Source organism: Perca fluviatilis, chromosome 23 (assembly GCF_010015445.1).
Source record: "Perca fluviatilis chromosome 23, GENO_Pfluv_1.0, whole genome shotgun sequence".
Lineage (NCBI taxonomy): Eukaryota > Metazoa > Chordata > Actinopteri > Perciformes > Percidae > Perca > Perca fluviatilis.
Genome location: NC_053134.1, coordinates 14,137,103 through 14,160,073, shown reverse-complemented (window position 1 = coordinate 14,160,073; position 22,971 = coordinate 14,137,103). Strand labels below are relative to the sequence as shown.

General features: G+C 40.5%; 3 protein-coding genes across 10 annotated transcripts in view; 1 reads left to right on the top strand and 2 right to left on the bottom strand.

Moving 5' to 3' along the window:
• Positions 1-4: 4 nt before the first annotated feature.
• Positions 5-22,971, top strand: part of zgc:113263 (uncharacterized protein LOC503753 homolog) — a 40,331-nt gene continuing 17,364 nt past the window's right edge. The window contains exons 1-5 of the mRNA XM_039791891.1: positions 5-135; positions 274-343; positions 5,106-5,194; positions 11,853-11,941; positions 21,132-21,220. The gene's annotated coding sequence lies outside the window, so the exon portion shown is untranslated. The remainder of the gene's footprint in view (positions 136-273; positions 344-5,105; positions 5,195-11,852; positions 11,942-21,131; positions 21,221-22,971) is intronic.
• On the bottom strand, positions 86-15,293 carry LOC120553478 (zinc finger protein 37-like). 5 transcript variants are annotated; one of them, XM_039791927.1, is made up of 8 exons: positions 14,255-15,293; positions 12,423-12,625; positions 12,089-12,190; positions 11,830-11,925; positions 11,592-11,702; positions 11,296-11,413; positions 10,640-10,954; positions 86-2,009 (listed from the first exon to the last, which is right to left on the bottom strand). In XM_039791927.1, the coding sequence occupies exons 1-8, from the start codon at positions 14,700-14,702 to the stop codon at positions 1,126-1,128; spliced, it is 2,277 nt and encodes a 758-aa protein (XP_039647861.1). In that variant the 5' UTR covers positions 14,703-15,293; the 3' UTR covers positions 86-1,125. The 5 variants fall into 5 exon arrangements, with proteins under 5 accessions (XP_039647861.1, XP_039647863.1, XP_039647864.1 ...); XM_039791929.1 differs by lacking the exon at positions 86-2,009 and adding an exon at positions 9,470-10,452 and having other exon boundaries at positions 14,255-15,290; XM_039791930.1 differs by lacking the exon at positions 86-2,009 and adding an exon at positions 9,470-10,458 and having other exon boundaries at positions 10,649-10,954; positions 14,255-15,290.
• On the bottom strand, positions 15,411-22,883 carry LOC120553474 (zinc finger protein 557-like). 4 transcript variants are annotated; one of them, XM_039791913.1, is made up of 9 exons: positions 22,407-22,487; positions 22,158-22,282; positions 21,579-21,781; positions 21,293-21,391; positions 21,109-21,204; positions 20,415-20,525; positions 19,511-19,628; positions 16,830-17,147; positions 15,411-16,608 (listed from the first exon to the last, which is right to left on the bottom strand). In XM_039791913.1, the coding sequence occupies exons 3-9, from the start codon at positions 21,726-21,728 to the stop codon at positions 15,524-15,526; spliced, it is 1,977 nt and encodes a 658-aa protein (XP_039647847.1). In that variant the 5' UTR covers positions 21,729-21,781; positions 22,158-22,282; positions 22,407-22,487; the 3' UTR covers positions 15,411-15,523. The 4 variants fall into 4 exon arrangements, with proteins under 4 accessions (XP_039647847.1, XP_039647843.1, XP_039647846.1 ...); XM_039791909.1 differs by lacking the exon at positions 22,158-22,282 and having other exon boundaries at positions 16,839-17,147; positions 22,353-22,883; XM_039791912.1 differs by lacking the exon at positions 22,158-22,282 and having other exon boundaries at positions 22,407-22,883.

Genomic DNA, 22,971 nt, shown 5'->3' with positions numbered 1-22,971 from the left:
TGTAGGTGGAGAGAGCTAGCTAACGTTAGCTCAGAGGAGCTCAGAGATAGTCGATGAGCTCAAAGAGTCCACGGACAACTGAACGGAGCTTCAACACTGATGCTTTATTCTACAACATGGACCATACAATGCCAGGTCTCCACGGCGCTATATTTACCTATCATACATGAGCAGTAGAACATATAGGATAACCTGCACTAACTCTTAAGTGAAGTCTCTCGTGATTGTGTCAGTCTGAGTCCAAGGCATAGATTGTTAATATTAATTTTACAGGCAATGGTCCGAGGAGAGAACACTGCTGCAGCGCGTGTCTTCACACTAGTGCATCACAACAATAACAAAGGTAGGCACCGCCTTGTGGCACTTCTAAGCATTGCAGTTATAACTGTGTTACATGTGTCTATCTGCAGACTAATCAAAAGTTAACATCTCGTTTGGCCTTTTGCTGACTTGAAGAGAATGGAAAGCAAAGAAATTACAATTTTCCTCTAAAAACATATGATCTTGATTTTATGACAAATACTGTAGAAATATTTATTTGCAGTACACTTTGAAAAGGCCCCTTTTGAATAACCAGTACATGTACTTTTGATAGTTTTAAGTATGTTTGGCTGAACACAGGATAAGAAGTGTCTTTAATAGCAAGGACCTTCAACTGCAGAAAAGTTTCAAGGCTCCTTGTCATATAAGCCTTGTCTCTTAAATTCTGCTGATGAAATTAAACGCAATTCTTGTCATTTTAAGTGGAGAGAATAGTCCCTCAGTTCTATCACAAAAGTCTGAAGACAGGGCCAAGTAGAAATACTTTGATGGACCTCACTAATGGAAAGTTGGTTCTCCACAGAGTCCCAGTTGATCCTGCAGATGTGGGTTTATCAGACTTTGGTTCACTCTGTTACTACTGACCACCTACCCCGGATGATCTCTGTGCATTAGTGGGAGGGGTGAATACCCAATTATTTACACATTATACCAAATGTGTAATATTTTGTCCATATTAACATAAATACATACATGTTGGTGATTTACTGACATGAAAATGCATCAAAACAGCACATCCTGGCGTAAAATAAACCAGGCTTTTCTTTATCACTACAGATGAACTCTAAAAATCACAACAGTATGCTAGATGATCTTATGGACCTTGAGGTGTATCCTCATGTTGGATTTTTGAGAAAAAGTCTTGTGACATGTTAAACACTGGTAAGGTTTATATCCCGTGTGTGTCCTCATGTGTCTCTTCAGTCCTGATTGACAGTGGAACGATTTGTCACATTGTGAGCAAGAATACGGCCTCTCTCCTGTGTGAGTTCGCCGATGTTGTGTCAAATGAATAGCGGTGGCAAAACCTTTTCCACAGATGTCACACTGACTAGGCCGCTCCCCTGTGTGCATGCGTGTGTGGACCAGCAAGGCCCCAGAGCTACAAAAGGACATACCACATGTGCTGCACAGATACGGCTTCTCTTTCTTATGCATCCTGAGGTGAACAGCCAGCGGATACGACTGTGTGAATCTCTTTTCACAAAAAGTACAGGCATACGGCCGCTCACCGGTGTGAATGCGCACATGGGACTTCAAAACTGGCTTTGTCAAGAACCGCTTGTCGCAGTACGAGCAGGCAAATGGCCTCTCTCCACTGTGACGACGCAAATGAACGTTAAGTAAAGATTGAGAACTAAATCTCTTCTCACAAAGGCTGCAAGCAAAGGACCGGACTGTCCATCTAGAGTGAGTGAGTAAATGGTCTTTCAGATGATGTCGCCATTTGTATGTCTTGTTACACTGAGTGCACTTATGTCGTGCAGAAGTGTGAACAAGGGGATGTTGTTTCAAGGTGGAAGGAGATGCAAGAGTCTTGCCACACTCCAGTGTGTTTTCATTGCCTCCTGTCAAGAACTGGATCCTGCTCTCTTCTGATGGCTTCTTGTTTCTCCTCCGATCCAGACGTTCCTTTACTTTATCCACTGAACATCTGGGTGTCTGGGTGGTGGCTTCAACAGCTGTCTCTGCCAACAGGAAACAAGAGAATTAGTGATATATTCACTCAACAGAATCTACATGCCGAGGAGCAGAATAACCAAGGTCATTAGTGATAGACCGATTTTATCGGCCGGCCGATATTTGCGCTTTTATGTGTATCGGGCGATAGGCAGCTGCTGCTTTCGCCGACAATTTTTTCCCCGGCATTATTTACAGACAGGCGTCCACAGGCAGCTCTGTGTTGCTAGAGACGCTGCAGTTCACATGCAGACCATGCACTGCCCCTCCCCCACTAGCAGAGTGCATGGCAGTCTTAAATTACAAATCAAGCACTTTATTTCTATGACTACTTTTCAGGTTTATTGTGTTTAACAGTGTTGACAAAGGACATTTTGTGATGACCTGATTACATCTGTCGTTTTATATCTGTATTATAATATGTCAGCAAGCAATGCAACATCAAGGCTGTGTTGTAGATGTTGATGAAAGCCTTTTACCCTTGCACAGTTAACCATATGCAGTGCACCCATCCATATGATGCACATTGCACACATAATTTGGGTGATATGAATGTAAGATGATTGCAGAAGTGACACTGATCTGTGTTTTTGTTTATTATTTTGAAAGAAATGGCAGAGCAGATTCCAAAAACAAATCCAGTGTGGCAGGGTATACATTTTTATGATGTAAATTGAGGGGGCAAAAGCAGTATTGGCTCAAGAAAATTGGCAGCCCGTATCGGTCATTGGCTAAGGATGATGGAGAAAAAAAAATAAAAATCAGCATTGGCACTAAAAAAAAAATCCATTTTTTGTCAATCCCTAAAGCTCATCTTTAAACTTACAGGTGATCTTCACAATCTTTAGTTGAGTTATGTTGCTCTTGTCATAATGATTCAATAAAACACACCAGTATAATCAAATCAGATACGATGAAAGAGATGCTCACCACCATCACCTGGCTCAGCAGCTTCTTCTGAACGTGGAGAGGAAGTGAGGGGTGACAGTCCGTACTCAGGCAGCCCACAGTTTGGTTCAATGGAACGGTTGTCAGTCTCTTCATCATCCTCACAAATATCTTCTGCTCTCCAGCGGTTTTCTTGCTTCACTGTCGTCTGTACTGACTTCTCTCGATTTCTTCCCTGTGATTTCCCAGTGCCTTGTTTGCCCTCTCCCTGATCCATTATTTGATCCTGATCTTCAGATGTCGGTGAAGTCTGTTTAGAGGCGAGCGTGGAGAGGATGGTGTCTGACATGAAGGTGAATTCACCTGAGAAACCGATAACATTCATGTTAAAGGCACCAGAGTGGTGCTGTTTGTCAGGCAGGAATGCAGCACTAACAGAACCAGAGTAAATGGAGATGACAGCAACTTAAATACAAAACACTGGAAATTGTATAAAGTACCAAGACATAGATTAACAAAACCTAAATATTTTCTTTTCTTCCGTAGCATAGATGCACTGGTACCTTGCTTGCTGTGAGGTGACCATTTTATTTGTTGGCTGTTATTTTGCCTCAGTTGAATAGTTTTGTATTTTGGTTGGAGTATGTTTCGGTGTTTTGTTAATAAAGCCACAAATTGAGCACTTGAAAAGCCTCTCCAGCCGTCATTCGTGACAGATGGGATAGACGCTACCAGCAACTGTGTGGACGAGTGGTGGTGGCGGTGCGCGAACACCGAAGGCTTGCATCATGTGAATGCAACGACAGTGTTGTTGTCATTACTTAGAATTCCTTGTGGGGGCAACTATAGCGTTCACAGAAAATTGGTTATACAGATAACTAATTAAACTCACTGTCATGTCATATTCTTAGTTAATTGCAAAAGATTAATAGTTGGGTATAAAATGGTGAGTGGTGATTGGCAAAATCCCATTCTAATGAAACAGTGAAAAAGGGGTTTTCAGTGCACCATGACTGTAATTCAGAGAAATGGAATACTAAGAGTTAACAGAGTCGTACTTTTAGTCAACTTTTGTCGCTCCTGTTGGTGCTGCAAAATCCTCTTCAGATCCTCAGGGTCGGAGAGAAACTGCTCAAACTCCTCGTCAAGGGAAGAAATGTCAAACATGGAGCACACCTGGAAAAGAAGAATAAGTGGATTTTAAACACAAACTGCTGCTCCTTCTTTCAAGATCATCCTCTGCTATGTGGATTGACATTTATAATCTGTTATGTGATTGTGTAAGAATTCTTAAGTGATGCTAAGAAAAAGCTATTTTGGCCCCTGCACTTCTGAAACATTTTTACTCTACAAGCCATTACTACACGATGGCTGACTTAGGGTGTGTATTCTGACTTTTCATTTTGTTACAAACCAAAATTACAGTTGTGAAAACACCACCCACTACTACCGTCCAGACCAAACAGCCATACCTAGTTCCGACAAAAATTAAGGGGTATCAGTCCAGATCAAACAACCATGGTCCGGCTCGTTTCTAGTGTAAAAGCATTTTTTTGGATGGTTCAGACTTTTTGATCAATTTCAGGAAGTTCTGGCAATCTATCTTCATATGAGAGAAGGGAGTCCTATAAGGAATAGCTCAGTGCTAGTGTGTACGTAGTGTGTGGTTGAGCAAGCGAAGGAGTGACAGACACTAGATATGTAATGTATATGGGAGAAGCAGCCCAAGTAGGTGATGATGACAGGATGTAGGTACCTCATGTGAAAGGTCTTTAGCGTGCTTGCATAATTGTAACGTGAAACCAAAACTACCTGGATCAAATGTATACATGTAACAAAAACATGAACCTTGGTTCAGACATCTTAATGTGAAAAGCCCGTTCGACATAAATCACCAGCCAGCATTTAGGGAACCAGTGGATGGAAGGTCCCTTTATCTTCACCCTGCTGCCTACCTGTGAAAAACGTGGAACTGGGAGGAACTCTTCCAGTCGGTGGAAGAACTCCCACCCCAGAATCTGCAGCGCTGTATCAAAACAAGCTCCATACTGTACTGGGAAGACCTCCTTAGACAGGAAAAAATATATAAAAATCATGTATGAAATATACAGAAGATAAACTCATGAGGTGGAGGCATAGATTAATGGCTTTAACAATTGAAAAACTTAAAACAAATGTTAGGGTGAAACTCACCTTGAAAAAATTCTCTTTTTCAGATTGGTCTTCAAGCAATGTTTGAACCAGCTCCACAAATGCTGACTTTGAAGTCTCCACCTCTCCATCTGGGTCCTGTCATAAAGCCCAGGTACAGTTTATTTACATGCATTCATTATCAGTTTTACATTTAAATGTCTCTCCTACTTATTAACAGCTTATAAATGTCTGTATCTGATGGTAAAAATAAATATTTCAGGTTAAGTAGCAAAACCTAAAGACTATTGTCTGTCCTCTAAAACTGAGACATGGATGAGACCACTGTCTTCATGTAAAATATCCTGTCGTCAGCATTACCCACCTCTTCATGCATGAGGTTTGTTGTCGTCTGTTGGAAACTGTTAAGATGATCCTGGATAGCTTTACAGTCAACCTCATCCATCGTCTTTAATAACTCAAGGATGAGCTGAAAAACACAAAATCAAAACATCATGCTTAACTTTCAAAATTACACTTTGACAACTAGACAATGGATGCATTTTTCTTGTTAAAAATGAGCTTTTCTTAGGCCTTGATAGGGGCACCTATAGAAATTAATTTAATTTCTTGACTCCACTTTGACTGCTTAGGGACCGTTTGGTATTTATGGTATGGACCACCGGAGGAAAATAGGGGAGGGTTTTGTATTGTAAACTTTTGTATTCATAGAAACGGCCACATTTGATGTCAGCTTACTAATTGATTGTGTGTTTTGTGTAGATTTGGACTTACGTTTATTCCACTTTGTTCAAACGGCGAAGTGGAGGAAGCCTAGTGACAAACCAGTTTGTGTGTTGAATGTTACCCAGAGTGCTTTGCTGAATGGTCTCAATGTTTTATTGTTTTATTTCATGCGAATACTAGTTTACTAGAGGAGTAACTTAGTATTTGAAGTAATGCAGTAATGCAGGAAGTGTGCATTTAGTTTCCATGCTTATTGTGTTTCCACAACGTCAGCGAGTAAATCTACTGAAATGGCCCCCACACCATAACAGAGGAGTGGGATGCATCAGATGAGAATGCAGAGGTTAAATCACATATGCCATGGCTGTAAAAAACAAAACAAAAAAAACAATGGTAATGTGTATATCTTTGCCAAGTGCAAACCAGTGCAGGAGGTATCGATAAATTGTTTTGGAGGGTCATAGAAAAATTATTACTGGCGAGGGGAAGGTCATGTCTATTTTGACTAAAGGTCCCAAAACTCCTCTGGTGGCCTAAAAATAACGAACTGTCCCTTAATAATAAAAGAACAGTGAAAGATGCCCATATTTTATATATATATTTATATATATAAAATATATATATATATATATATAAATATATATAAATATATAATATATATATATATATATATAATATAAATATATATATTATATATAACATATATATATATATATATATATATATATATATATATAACATATATATATACATATATAAATACATATATATATACATATATATATAAATATATATATATATATATATATATATATATATATATATATATATATATATATAAATATATATATATATATATATATATATATATATAATATACACAATACACACAGCAGCACAAGAGACATACAGAGAAGAGAGACATAGAAAAGAGAGAGGAGGGGAAGGACAGAGGAGAGGAGAGAGACAAGAGAAGACACCGAATGTCCACACACAGACACAGAGGAGGAACAGAGACAGAGGGAGATGAGGATTCAGTAGATAATCCACAAAAACTCACACAACAAGATAAACAAAACACAAAAATGACACAAAAAAAAAATAATAGATGGAAAAAAGCAGGAACGAGCATCCATAAGAACAAAAAGGACCAACATTAATATGGAACATAATTTGGGAATAACGACATAGTATGCGTTACACGGACAGCGGTGTTACCAAAATACAGAACAGCCGCCGTGGAACGATGCTAAGCACCCAACGGAATGTAGGCAATCGCCTAGCTGCTCCCGCCTTCCACTTTTGCCCCCCATATTCCCCCCCCCCTCTCTCCTTTTGACGGAGGTTTCACTTTCTCAAATTGAGCGATTTGTTGCCAGGAGTTTAACGTCATTTGGCTGTCGTTGCACTCCTTAACAGACCTATCATATAAATGTGGGTAACGACGGACCTCTTCGCACAATTGCTCTTCAAAACAAGCATCCATGTTGTTTTTGTTGTTGTCTTCTTCGTCTTCTTCTTGGCAAACCAACTGGAGGTGCATACGCCACCAACTGGACTGAAGTGGAGTATGTTGGTGTAGGTGGAGAGAGCTAGCTAACGTGAGCTCAGAGGAGCTCAGAGATAGTCGATGAGCTCAAAGAGTCCACGGACAACTGGACGGAGCTTCAACACTGATGCTTTATTCTACAACATGGACCATACAATGCCAGGTCTCCACGGCGCTATATTTACCTATCAATGCATCTCCACAAAATTTTAAATTAAGCACAGAAACTGCATAAACCACATCAAATTCTCATCCTGTACCGAATCCGTATACCATATGGTAGCTTGTGCTTTCTTTTAGTGGTTACATAGCACATTATGTGCGTCCATAGACCTTTTGGGGTCCCTCTACATTGTAACCTGTTGCCACTTCACTAGGAATAGCGGCTATGGCTCAGGTGGTAGAGCGGTCGCCTACCAATTGGAAGGTTGGTAGTTAGATCCCTGGCCCTGCATTTCCATATCTTATAATTTGTGTCTGTAGTCTTCCTTTTATTGTGTTGTATGTTGTTGTTGTTTTGAAATAGACATTGAGTCAAATAAAAAGGCAACAACATTGGAAAGTGCTGAATCTCACCATATTTAATGTGTAAAATGTCTTAATGTAGAAAGGATATAATAAAACTAAAAACATGTGATGCACAAGGCAACCATATGGGGACATACATGTTTATTACAAATTAATAATGTGCAAAGTCTGTGCTTGGACTGGATGAAGATAGAGCATCTCATCTACGTACAAACTTAAGCATAGCACCTGCAAATTATAGATCAAAATACTATCATTAACTTCATCAGCTGCATCAGACCCACAGACAATAAAGGCCAAAGATGTATTTTCAAACAATGTCCGCATTATACAGTTTTTCCACAGGAGTAGTTATTCGTCAGCTGTAAAATAACATGCCCATTACATTTCTTGGTTGCAATTCTTAAATAATACACAGAAGTCTTATCAAAGATGTTTATGGGTTGGGTAAAGAAAATATATTTACCGGCCAAAGACACATTCATGTTACAAAGATCCCTATTTCTAAGCCACACACAGTCTCATACTATATACTATATCTCACAAGTGTGGGCACTCCTTCATTTTGGTATATATTGGCACATTTTATTCAGAAGTCTTTAACCTACAGTAACTACGCTAATTATCTAATGGTCTCCTAAAACACGAGGTACACATTCCACACGTGCAACATTTGAGTGTTCAGGGGTCTCATCTATAAAACTGTGCGTAGGATCCTTACTAAAAGTGTACGTATGCCCAAAAGCCAAAAATGGCGTACGCCAAAAAAAAAAATTTATAAAACCGTGCGTACGCACATCTGTAAGCAATGTTCCCTTTATAAATCACAGATTACCCACAAGTGTGTGTGTAAGTGAATCAACCTCTTATCCCGCCCATTTTTAACCATAAATAGTCAATGCAAAGTACTTCATGAATGCTGATCAGTATGTTAATCATCCTGGCAGTTGTTCTTTACGCCGATACAATTTGAAGATGAAAGTCTAATAGGCAAACACACTTTTATTTATGCAGGTTTTGTCACGAACCGTATTAAAGTTGGACTGATGACGAGGACATTAAGTGTAACAATTGCGCGAGAGCTTAACGGCTGTATTTCCATTTGATGATATAGGCTATGCACAGTATTAATACAGATATTTAGTTATTTACACTGTGTTCTGCAGTTATCTAATGGTAGGGTATTTGATGTTATCCTGTATTCCATGGAGTCGGCCAATCTCCTCCTCCTGCGCTCCGTAGCGGACGATGTGACAGCGCCGATTAAGTATCTTTCAGTACAAGTGCAAATAACACTGTTGAATTGAATCTTCATGACAACGTGGATGACATGGAGTGAAGAAATGAGCGTGAGGCATCAATACTTGAAAATATTAAGAGTAATCTTTATTCCCACATGTAGGCTACTTTCTGCAGTCTGACATCAGTTCACCACCTCACCATCTGCGTCGCCAATTCCCATCGTCTCCAAAATGTGCGTACGCATGGGTCAGAGTTTGCGTGGAGGACCGCACATTCTGCTGTCAAGTTTGTATTTTATAAATCACAACCTTTGTGTGGAGTACGCACATTTTCAGCCCAGTTTTGTGCGTACGCCACGTTTATAAATGAGACCCCTAGTCCATATTTACATACATGTTGGTGTTTTACTGTCATGGAAATGCACCAAAACAGCGTGCCCTGGCGTAGCAATGAACCAGGCTTTTCTTTATCACTAAATATACATTCTCCAAATGTCGCAACAGCATGCTAGATGATCTTATGGACCTTGAGGTGTATCCTCATGTTGTATTTTTGAGAAAAGGTCTTGTGACATGTTAAACACTGGTAAGGTTTATATCCTGTGTGTGTCCTCATGTGTCTTTTCAGTCCTGCATTAATGTGGAACGATTTGTCACATTGTGAGCAAGAATACGGCCTCTCTCCTGTGTGGAATCGCTGATGTTCTGTCAATAGCGTAGCGGTGGCAAAACCTTTTCCACAGATGTCACATTGATGAGGCCGCTCCCTTGTGTGCGTGCGTGTGTGGACCAGCAAGGCCCCAGAGCTAACAAAAGACATACCACATGTGCTGCACAGATACGGCTTCTCTTTCTTATGAATCCTGATGTGCACAGTGAGCATATATGGCTGTGTGAATCTCTTGTCACAAAAAGTACAGGCATACGGCCGCTCACCGGTGTGAATGCGCACATGGAACTTCAAATCTGTAATACTAAAGAACCTCTTGTCGCAGTACGAGCAGTCAAATGGCCTCTCTCCGCTGTGACGACGCAGATGAGCTTTAAGCGCATACTTCGAAGGATATTTCTTCTCACAAAGGCTACAGGGATGGGCTTTAGGGTTAGAGTGAAAATTAAGATGAGAGTTCAGGTCTTTACGGTGTTTATAGGTCTTGTCGCACTGAGTGCACTTGAATGGTCGTGCAGAAGTGTGAACAAGGGGATGTTGTTTCAAGGTGGAACGAGACGCAAAGGTTTGTCCACACTCCAGTGTGTTGTCATTGGCTCTTACGGAGTCCTCGCTGAATGGAAGAGAGACATCGGCTCTGCCTCCTGTCAAGGACTGGATCCTGCTCTCTTCTGATGGTTGAAAGGTGGCTTCAACAGCTGTTTCTGCCAACAGGAAACCATAGAATTAGTGATAAATTCACTCAACAGAATCTACATGCCGAGTTAAGATTTTTTTCCCAATATGACTTCACAGCCAAGCACATGCCTGAGTAAGGCCTGCTGCCGACATGTTATATTTTTTTCACATTATCAGAAAATCAGATACGATGAAAGAGATGCTCACCACCATCACCTGGCTCTGCAGCTTCTGAACATGGAGAGGAAGTGAGGGGTGACAGTCCGTACTCAGGCAGCCCACAGTTTGGTTCAATGGAACTGTTGTCAGTCTCTTCATCATCCTCACAAAGATCTTCTGCTCTCCATCTGTTTTCTTGCTTAACTGTCGTCTGTACTGACTTCTCTCGATTTCTTCCCTGTGATTTCCCAGTGCCTTGTTTGCCCTCTCCCTGATCCATTATTTGATCCTGATCTTCAGATGTCGGTGAAGTCTGTTTAGAGGCGAGCGTGGAGAGGATGGTGTCTGACATGGTGAATTCACCTGAGAAACCGATAACATTCATGTTAAAGGGGTCAGAGTGGTGCTGTTTGTCAGGCAGGAATGCAGCACTAACAGAACCAGAGTAAATGGACATAACAGAGAAATCAATACAGAATATTGGAAATATATTTTTTTTTTACCAGCTGTCATTCATAAAGTACCAAGTCAGAGATTAAGAAAAAAAACTATTCTTCCTTTCCCTCATAGTATGGATACACAGATACATTTTTACTCACTAATTATTTACTTTATTAAACAGAAAATTGGAAATCCAGATTACCTATTAAACTCAGTCATTTTATATTCTAGAAATGGAATACTAAGGGTTAACAGATTCATACTTTTAGTCAACTTTTGTCGCTCCTGTTGGTGCTGCAAAATCCTCTTCAGATCCTCAGGGTCGGAGAGAAACTGCTCAAACTCCTCGTCAAGGGAAGAAATGTCAAACATGGAGCACACCTGGAAAAGAAGAATAAGTGGATTTTAAACACAAACTGCTGCTCCTTCTTCCAAGATCATCCTTTGCTATGTGGATTGACATTATTTAACAATGGCTAATTACACCGACATAAATCACCAGCCAGCATTTAGGGAACCAGTGGATGGAAGGTCACTTTATCTTCACCCTGCTGCCTACCTGTGAAAAACGTGGAACTGGGAGGAACTCTTCCAGTCGGTGGAAGAACTCCCACACCTGAATCTGCAGCGTTTTATCAAAACAAGCTCCATACTGTACTGGGAAGACCTCCTTAGACAGGAAAAAATATATAAAAATCATGTATGAAATATACGGAAGATAAACTCATGAGGTGGAGGCATAGATTAATGGCTTTAACAATTGAAAAACTTAAAACAAATGTTAGGGTGAAACTCACCTTGAAAAAATTCTCTTTTTCAGATTGGTCTTCAAGCAATGTTTGAACCAGCTCCACAAATGCTGACTTTGAAGTCTCCACCTCTCCATCTGGGTCCTGTCATAAAGCCCAGGTACAGTTTATTTACATGCATTCATTATCATTTTTACATTTAAATGTCTCTCCTTATTAACTTATGAATGTCTGCATCTGTAATAAATAAATAAAAATGACTATTTCAGGGTAAGTAGCAAAATATCCTGTCGTCAGCATTACCCACCTCTTCATGAATGAGGTTTGTTGTCTGTTGGAAACTGTTAAGATGATCCTGGATAGCTTTACAGTCAACCTCATCCATCGTCTTTAATAACTCAAGGATGAGCTGAAAAACACAAAATCAAAACATCATGCTTAACTTTCAAAATTACACTTTGACAACTAGACAATGGATGCATTTTTCTTGTTAACGATGAGCTTTTCTTAGGCCTTGAGAGGGGCACCCATAGATATAAAATGGATTTCATTTCTTGACTCCACTTTGACTGCTTAATAATAAAAGATAAAAGAACAGTGAAAGATGCCCACAAATAGTCTCAATACCTCCATTCACTAACCCGAGCGCTCAGTCCCAGGATCAGCTGAGTCTTCTGTTTGTAGTCCAGAAGCTCTGGGACCATCTCTGTCACCAAGATGATGAATTCGGCCAGTTTGTCATACTGGTCTACATTCCGCTCCTGGGCCACCTGCCACATACAGGCTGACATCAACCTCAGAGGAGGAACCAGGAGGCGCACGGATGACAGAGGGAGATGAGGATCTAACAGTAGATGCATGCAGAGAAACCGATAAACATCAGTTATTAACCAGTCTCAAACCTTATACTATATGCACAATAATATTATGAGTTGTTTTACATCTTCTGACACATTGAACCACACCGTGCTCTAGAATAGGGACATCCATTTCAGAAACTACAGTAAATAGGATATATGTTGTAGACCGGGTTGGGTAGTATGTCATCCCAATTACATAATCAGATTAGAAAATATGTAACAATAATTAGCCCAGATTACATATGAAAAAAATTTCAATTAGATTTAGTCAAATAGTAAATTTTTACTTAACTACATATGGCAATTTTAAAATTATGAAACTTTCCATGAATTCTGCCAGCATGTAAGTCAAATTTGATTTGAATTTGTAATGGGAAAATTACATTTAAGCACAATTCCTTATATTTTTATGTTTAATTCGTACTTTAATTCTCTCACAAATGCTGAAAGAGTCTCTCATTCCCACATGCAGATTTTGATTCTAACTTTGTGAGACATCCAGTCTGGAACATTATGTGAGCACTGTTAGCCTGAACCGATAAAGGTACAAGGTCACCCTAAAACTATCTCATGTTTTCCCATGCCAGTTAAGATGTAACTGTGGGGTGAAAGTCGTACAGGGAGGAGGAGGTGAGATGACTCCAAGATGTCTCTTGTATTCCTCTGATTGTCTTCATGTGTATCAGATTGCCTGTCAAAATTGTAGCGTCATAATAATCCAAGTGCGTGTGTGCTGTCACTCTGAAGATGCATATAAACCTGGTGTTCTTGTTCACTCATTTGAGAAACTGACTCCACACTGGGCTGCAGCCTTTTGTGAAATCATGTTTATCCTATTTGCAAATATATCTTTTTTAAAAAAAAAAAAAAAAAAAAATTTTTTTTTTTCCTCTTTTTTTTTTTTTTTTTTTTTTTTTTAAAAAAAAAAAAAAACATTTCCCCCCCCCAAAAAAAAAAAAAAAAAAAAAAAAAAAAAAAAAAATTTTTTTTTTTTTATAAAAAAAAAAAAAAAACTGGCCGCTTTTTTTTTTTTTGGTGTTTTTTTTTTTTTTTTTATGATGCTTTATGGATAATAGTTTTTTTTATATACATCGAAAATAGAAGATGATTATTTTCAGTAATCTTCTTGCGTTACAAAGTCTCCTCCATGTGGCCTTTGATTAACAAAACAGCAACAAAAAATGACACAAAAGAAAAAGCATCCTGCATGTTGTAGAACTCACAGTACACCTGTAGTTTGTACCAGTGGTGTTTTTGTAAGGGTAATCTGATTTGACAAACTATAAATGATGAATATGCTAAATGCATTTTATTTGCATTGAAAAGGTTATGAGATGTTTAAAGAGGAAAAAAGAACAGCAGAGCTCAAGATTGTGACTGCATCCATTTTTAGTTGAAATGTTTTTTAAAAGTAGTAACGTTTTCAGATTAAAGGACCTACATTGTGCTGTAATCAAATTAGTTTCACTGATATTTTCTCACCTAGCTAATCGATTGTTAAATCACAACATGGAACCAGAACATTTTCTTTTTAACTTGATAAAATACTTAAATTATAATCGAAACAGTTGCATATGTTTGTTTTTTTTTTCTTTGAATTTGAGTGGACATACTTTCCGCGTTCCACGGACAGCTGCGTACTTGTGCGGGTTTCGTGCACGCGGTGACAGCCATACTACAGTTAAGGGTCCGTGACCGCGTCTCCTCCGTGGAACGATGCTTGATGAAGCCAGAGAGCCAGTCTAACATGGAGATAATGTAGGCCCTCCGGCCGGTTTTGCTGCTCCCGCCTTTCCGCCTTGTCTTGGCCTTTACATATCTGTCTCGCAGACTTTTCCACTTTTGACGGCAGGCTGTTTCACTTTTCCCAAGAGTTTGAGCGATTTGTCGCCAGGAGTTTAAGGAGATTTTTCTGTCGTTGTACTCCTTAACAGACCTATCATATAAATGTGGGTAACGGCGGACCTCTTCGCACAATTTCTCTTCAAAACTAGCACCCATGTTATTTTTGTTGTTGTCTTCTTCTTCGTCTTCTTCTTGGCAAACCAACTGGAGGTGCATACGCCACCAACTGGACTGAAGTGGAGTATGTTGGTGTAGGTGGAGAGAGCTAGCTAACGTGAGCTCAGAGGAGCTCAGAGATAGTCGATGAGCTCAAAGAGTCCACGGACAACTGAACGGAGCTTCAACACTGATGCTTTATTCTACAACATGGACCATACAATGCCAGGTCTCCACGGCGCTATATTTACCTATCATACATGAGCAGTAGAACATATAGGATAACCTGCACTAACTCTTAAGTGAAGTCTCTCGTGATGTGTCAGTCTGAGTCCAAGGCATAGATTGTTAATATTAATTTTACAGGCAATGGTCCGAGGAGAGAACACTGCTGCAGCGCGTCTTCACACTAGTGCATCACAACAATAACAAAGGTAGGCACCGCCTTGTGGCACTTCTAAGCATTGCAGTTATAACTGTTACATGTGTCTGTCTGCAGACTAATCAAAAATTTACATCTCGTTTGGCCTTTTGCTGACTTGAAGAGAATGGAAAGCAAGAAGTTGCACACACACACGCAAGAGGGCTCCTGACAGGTGGTGTAAACATATTGTCAAAGAAATTACAATTTTCCTCTAAAAACGAATGATCTTGATTTTATGTCAAATAGAAAAATTTATTTACAGTACATTTTGAAAATGCTGTGTAATATTGTGCATATATATATATATATATATATATATATATATATATAAAAAAAATACATACATGTTGGTGATTTACTGACATGAAAATGCATCAAAACAGCACATCCTGGTGTAAAATAAACCAGGTTTTTCTTTACGACTACAGATAAACTCTCTAAAAATCACAACAGCATGCTAGATGTTCTTATGGACCTTGAGGTGTATCCTCATGTTGGATTTTTGAGAAAAAGTCTTGTGACATGTTAAACACTGGTAAGGTTTATCTCCTGTGTGTGTCCTCGTGTGTCTCTTCAGTCCTGATTGACAGTGGAACGATTTGTCACATTGTGAGCAAGAATACGGCCTCTCTCCTGTGTGGTATCGCCGATGGTTTGTCAACTGTATGGCTGTGGCAAAACCTTTTCCACAGATGTCACACTGACTAGGCCGCTCCCCTGTGTGCGTGCGTGTGTGGACCAGCAAGGCCCCAGAGCTACGAAAAGACATACCACATGTGCTGCACAGATACGGCTTCTCTTTCTTATGAATCCTGATGTGCACAGTGAGCATATATGGCTGTGTGAATCTCTTGTCACAAAAAGTACAGGCATACGGCCGCTCACCGGTGTGAATGCGCACATGGGACTTCAAAACTGACCATGTCAAGAACCGCTTGTCGCAGTACGAGCAGGCAAATGGCCTCTCTCCACTGTGACGACGCAAATGAATTTTAAGTAAAGTTTGAGAACTAAATCTCTTGCCACAAAAAGTACAGGCATACGGCCGCTCACCGGTGTGAATGCGCACATGGTACTTCAAAACTGACTTTGTCAAGAACCGCTTGTCGCAGTACGAGCAGGCAAATGGCCTCTCTCCGCTGTGACGACGCAGATGAGCTTTTAGTAAAGATTGAGAACTAAATCTCTTCTCACAAAGGCTGCAAACTGTCGATTTAGAGTGAGTAAATAAATGGTCTTCCAGGTGATAGCGCCATTTGTATGTCTTGTTACACTGAGTGCACTTATGTCGTGCAGAAGTGTGAACAAGGGGATGTTGTTTCAAGGTGGAAGGAGATGCAAGAGTCTTGCCACACTCCAGTGTGTTTTCATTGGCTCTTACGGAGTCCTCGCTGAACGGAAGAGAGACATCGGCTCTGCCTCCTGTCAAGAACTGGATCCTGCTCTCTTCTGATGGCTTCTTGTTTCTCCTCAGATCCAGACGTTCCTTCACTTTATCCACTGAACATCTGGGTGTCTGGGTGGTGGCTTCAACAGCTGTCTCTGGAAACAAGAGAATTAGTGATATATTCACTCAACAGAATCTATATTACATGCAGAGGAGCAAAATAACCAAGCTCATCTTTAAACTTAAGGTGATCTTCACAATCTTTAGCTGAGTTATGTTGCTCTTGTCATAATGAGTCAATAAAACACCAGTATAATCAAACACTTTCGGAAGAATATTTTTTTTAAATATCAGATACGATGAAAGAGATGCTCACCACCATCACCTGGCTCTGCAGCTTCTGAACGTGGAGAAGAAGTGAGGGGTGACAGTCCGTACTCAGGCAGCCCACAGTCTGGTTCAATGGAACTGTTGTCAGTCTCTTCATCATCCTCACAAATATCTTCTGCTCTCCAGCTGTTTTCTTGCTTCACCGTCATCTGTACTGACTTCTCTCGATTTCTTCCCTGTGATTTCCCAGTGCCTTGTTTGCCCTCTCCCTGATCCATTATTTGATCCTGATCTTCAGATGTCGGTGAAGTCTGTTTAGAGGCGAGCGTGGAGAGGATGGTGTCTGACATGAAGGTGAATTCAACTGAGAAACCGATAACATTCATGTTAAAAGGCACCAGAGTGGTGCTGTTTGTCAGGCAGGAATGCAGCACTAACAGAACCAGTGTAAATGGAGATGACAGCAACTTAACCCTTGTGTTGTCCTTCGGGTCCCAGTGACCCGAAGGACAACACAAGGATTATGTACTTCCCTTTACTTTGTTGAGAATTGCTCTCTAAACAAGGGTTAATACAGCAACTTAGTTCTTGTTTGTACAGCATTTTGGTCAGCTTAAACTGTGTTTAAATGTCTTCTAGAAATAAACTTTACTTACTTACTTTACAAGAAACAGGGTTTAGAGAGCAATTCTCAACAAAGTAAAGGGAAGTACATAATCCTTGTGTTGTCCTTCGGGTCACTGGGACCCGAAGGACAACACAAGGGTTAAATACAAAACACTGGAAATTGTATAAAGTACCAAGACATGGATAAATAGCATAGATGCACTGGTACCACATTTTCACTCAGTAATTATTTAATGGATATTATATTAATGAATGTCCGGCGTTACATTCAAGCCATTGCCAAATTAGTTGATACAAAGCTAATTAAGCCTCAGCTTACTAAATTTATTAAGTAATCAGCTCCACAAAATTCTGTCTATTTCTCAGAATGGCTATGTTTACAAAATGGTGGCAAAAAATAAATAAAATAAGAGCAGAGCGGAGGTAGAGAAAAGACCTTCGGAGAGACCCGTAACATTGTTCTGAAACACATGGCGGAGGCAGAGAAATCAGTATGACCTAAGTCATCCAAGGTGTGGGAGCACATCCCACTAAATCAGTCGAAAAAGTGTTAATTACAAGATGAGCAAAAGCAACATGGCATGGCACGGGAGCACCACGGTGATGATTCAGCACCTAAAACGTAAACATGTTGGAGTCCTTGATGAGGAGGAAGGGAGTTCAACAGCAGGGTAAAGTCACTACACAATCCTACTTTTGTTCCGTTTTGAAGTTGGGAACGTAACGTCCCTCCAGTAGCTCTTCTGTGCTGCTGTTTACTTGTTATCCAGCTGACAAGCATGACAAGCTAGCGTTAGCTTGTTAATAACAGTAGTGAAGCAGGGGTGGTATAGTTTGCAAGACTAAAGACACGTTTTTAATCACTTGCCTTTTTTGGCCCATTCATTCTTTAATCTGTTGTCATGTATATATTCTGTATTATTGTTGACAAATATAGCTTTGTGTGTGTGTGTGTGTGTGTGTGTGTGTGTGTGTGTGTGTGTGTGTGTGTGTGTGTGTGTGTGTGTGTGTGTGTGTGTGTGTGTGTGTGAGATCGCGAGAACGTGCAGTGCTATCGCGAGAATGTGCTGTGCTATCGTGAGAATAATGTCATGCGTGTAAAAAAAGAAGGAAAAAAAGGTTGGGTTTAGGAAAAGAACATTGGGGAAGGCTTTATTTAAATAAAATAAAAAACATGGTTGATAAACGCCACACGCAGGACGCAATCCCAGCTCTCCTGGGTGAAAGTCCTGCGTTTTACCCATCCACCACCCCAACCAACCTTCCTCCGTGGACTTCCGTCCTTTCATACTACTCGCTAGGGCGATAATTCACACGTAATGTGAGGTAACGTGTGACGTAGGTCAATGGCGGCCGAACGGCGTTGATAAACACGCTAAAAAGCTATTATGCATCTTGGTAACACGTCAAAATGGCATACGAATTGGCGTGTCATACATACGCCACTTCATGAGATCGATCTGAATTAACACACTTTTTCGACTGATTTAGTGGGATGTGCTCCCACACCTTGGATGACTTAGGTCGTACTAATTTCTCTGCCTCTGCCGTGTGTTTCAGAACGTTACGGGTCTCTCCGAAGGTCTTTTCTCTACCTCCGCTCTTCTCTTATTTTTTAGCCCTTCTCTGCTCTACACTCAATTGATTTTTTTTTTTTTTTTTTATTATTATTAAACTGCCTGTACACTTACAAAGTTCTCAATGCTTCGGTTTACATGTAGGGACCCTCATTATGCTACCGTTGAAGTGTGGTGCTATTTTGAGCCTTGTTAGTGGTGTATAAATAGCGATTTATCCTCTGCCCCGAAAGGTAGCGTTAGAAGCTAAGCACCGTTTGCGCTAGCTTGTTTCAAGCTAGAGACACATTTAATTAGCATGAAAACATGTCCCAGAGAACAGTCAACTCAGTGCACATATGTTATTAACCCCTAGGTTAATTTTGTGCCGGAATTGTCCTTTAATTGCAAAAGATTAATAGTTGGGTATAAAATGGTGAGTGGGGATTGGCAAAATCCCATTCTAATGAAACAGTGAAAAAGGGGTTTTCAGTGCACCATGACTGTAATTCAGAGAAATGGAATACTAAGAGTTAACAGAGTCTTTTAGTCAACTTTTGTCGCTCCTGTTGGTGCTGCAAAATCCTCTTCAGATCCTCAGGGTCGGAGAGAAACTGCTCAAACTCCTCGTCAAGGGAAGAAATGTCAAACATGGAGCACACCTGGAAAAGAAGAATAAGTGGATTTTAAACACAAACTGCTGCTCCTTCTTCCAAGATCATCCTCTGCTATGTGGATTGACATTTATAATCTGTTGTTGTTGAATTCTGACTGTGTAAGAATTCTAAAGTGATGCAAAGAAAAAGCTATTTTGGCCCCTGCACTTCTGAAACATTTTTATTCTACAAGCCATTACTACACGATGGCTGACTTAGGGTGTGTATTCTGACTTTTCATTTTGTTACAAACCAAAATTACAGTTGTGAAAACACCACCCACTACTACCGTCCAGACCAAACAGCCATACCTAGTTCCGACAAAAAGAAGTGGTATCAGTCCAGATCAAACAACCATGGTCCGGCTCGTTTCTAGTGTAAAAGCATTTTTTTGATTGTTCAGACTTTATGATCAATTTCAGGAAGTTCTGGCAATCTATCTTCATATGAGAGAAGGGAGTCCTATAAGGAATAGCTCAGTGCTAGTGTGTACGTAGTGTGTGGTTGAGCAAGAGAGGCAGTGACGGACACTAGATATGTAATGTATATGGGAGAAGCAGCCCAAGTAGGTGATGATGACAGGATGTAGGTACCTCATGTGAAAGGTCTTTAGTGTGCTTGCATAATTGTAACGTGAAACCAAAACTACCTGGATCAAATGTATACATGTAACAAAAACATGAACCTTGGTTCAGACTTTTTAATGTGAAAAGCCCGTTCGACATAAATCACCAGCCAGCATTTAGGGAACCAGTGGATGGAAGGTCCCTTTATCTTCACCCTGCTGCCTACCTGTGAAAAACGTGGAACTGGGAGGAACTCTTCCAGTCGGTGGAAGAACTCCCACCCCAGAATCTGCAGCGTTTTATCAAAACAAGCTCCATACTGTACTGGGAAGACCTCCTTAGACAGGAAAAAAGATATAAATCATGTATGAATTATGAAGAAGATGAATGAATGTAGATGTATGCTTCTGCGTCGAATTGACTGCGTACCCCCGCAGACCCCTCTGCATCACCGCGAACCTGCCTGTCTCCTGAACACACTGTAAAAAAAAAAAAAAAACACTGTCTCTGTAGACAGCCCAGGCTCCACAAACGGCAACAAAATCAAACTGCGCCAACCTGCACCACCAAACATAAACAGTGTTCCAGCCAATTACCGACAAGAAGGAGTTGGTTGAGTCATGAACGCACATTGTGGAAGTAGCCAACGCTGCTGCGGTGATGGCTCAACCAACTCCTTCTTGTCGGTTATTGGCTGGAACACTTTGTTTGTTATGGTTCGTGGTGCGGTTTGTTTTTGTTGCCGTTTGTGGAGCCTGGGCTGTCTACAGAGACCAAGTTTTTTTTACAGTGTGTTCAGGGGACAGGCAGCTCTCGGATAGTGAGGAGATGTTTGCTGTATGTGACAAAAAATGTTGTAGCCTAAAAAACGCGTGACATCACTTAGAGCACCGTAAAAACTTATATTCAGTAAAACTCACCTTGAAAAATTTTTTTTTTTTAGATTGGTCTTCAAGTAATGTTTGAACCAGCTCCACAAATGCTGACTTTGAAGTCTCCACCTCTCCATCTGGGTCCTGTCATAAAGCCCAGGTACAGTTGACATCTAAAACGACTGAGACACTGTGTCTTCATGTAAAATATCCTGTCGTCAGCATTACCCACCTCTTCATGCATGAGGTTTGTCTGTTGGAAACTGTTAAGATGATCCTGGATAGCTTTACAGTCAACCTCATCCATCATCTTTAATAACTCAAGGATGAGCTGAAAAACACAAAATCAAAACATCATGCTTAACTTGGATAATGGATGCATTATTTAGGCCTTGAGAGGGCCACCCATAGAAATAAAATTTCATTTCTTGACTCCACTTTGACTGCTTGATAATACAAGACAAAAGAACAGTGAAAGATGCCCACAAATAGTCTCAATAATACCTCCATTCACTAACCCGAGCTCTCAGTCCCAGGATCAGCTGAGTCTTCTGTTTGTAGTCCAGAAGCTCTGGGACCATCTCCGTCACCAACATGATGAATTCGGCCAGTTTGTCATACTGGTCTACATTCCGCTCCTGGGCCACCTGCCACATACAGGCTGACATCAACCTCAGAGGAGGAACCAGGAGGCGCACGGATGACAGAGGGAGATGAGGATCTAACAGTAGATGCATGCAGAGAAACATCAGTTATTAACCAGTCTCAAACCTTATATAGCCTACTATATGCACAATAATATTATGTTCCATCTCTCGACACATTGAACAACACCCTGCTCTGAAATGAGGGGCACCCATTACAATAATTCCAGTGAACGTTAGGGCAGTAATACATTCTTTTTTTTAATAGTTGATTAAACCTTATTTTCAAAATGATTATATTATTCGTTAAGCCAATACATGTCAGAAAATAGTGAAATACGGCCATTGCAATTACTTGGAAAATTCAAACTGTTTCTGTATTTTTGTCCCATAACAGTCCAAAACCTAAAGAGAGATGTTTAGTCTACAATGAGAGAAGCAGCAAATGCTCACATCTGAGAAGCTGGAACCAGAAAATGTTTGGTGATTTGACTCAAATTATTCTCAAAATAGCAACATATTCATGTTTGTCCACATCCAAGAATGTCCATAGGCTGCAGATGAATGGTTCTTTGTGACTGTAAGTATGATGGACAGCCGTAATCCATTACTATTATTTAGAAGACAATTTATATAAAGATAATTTACTTGTCAAATAGTGTACTTTTTTAGTTGGATTTCTTTCTTCAGACTCTGACATACTTTCCGCGTTCGACGGAGAGCTGCGCGCTTTTATCGGCGGCGCGCATTGCATAGGTTCTTCTGGCCTACTACAACTGACGGTCCGCGTCGCCTCTGTGGCACGACGATTGATGAAGCCAGAGAGCCAATCTAACATGGAAATAATGTAGGCAGTGGCACTTCTGCCTGCTTTGCCGCTCGCGCCTTTTAGCTTTTTCTTGGCCTTTACGTATCTGTCTCGCAGACATTTCCACTTTTGACGGCAGGTTAGTTCACTTCTCCCAAGCGTTTGAGCGATTTGTTGCCAGGCGTTCGACGTCGTTCGGTGGCCTCTGTACTTGGACGAATCATATAACTGTGGGTAACGGCGGACCTCCTCGCACAACTCCTGTTCAAAACAAGCATCCATTTTGTTTTGCTTCTTCTGTTTTATTTTTCATGCTGGACTACAGACCAACGTTGGTGCATGCCGCCACCTACTGTACCGGAGAATGTGTACGTAACGTCGACATCAAGACTTAAAAAGAGAAGAAGAAAAGAAGTGGGCGTTTCTTGTACACCACGACCCAATCATAGCGGTGGCCGC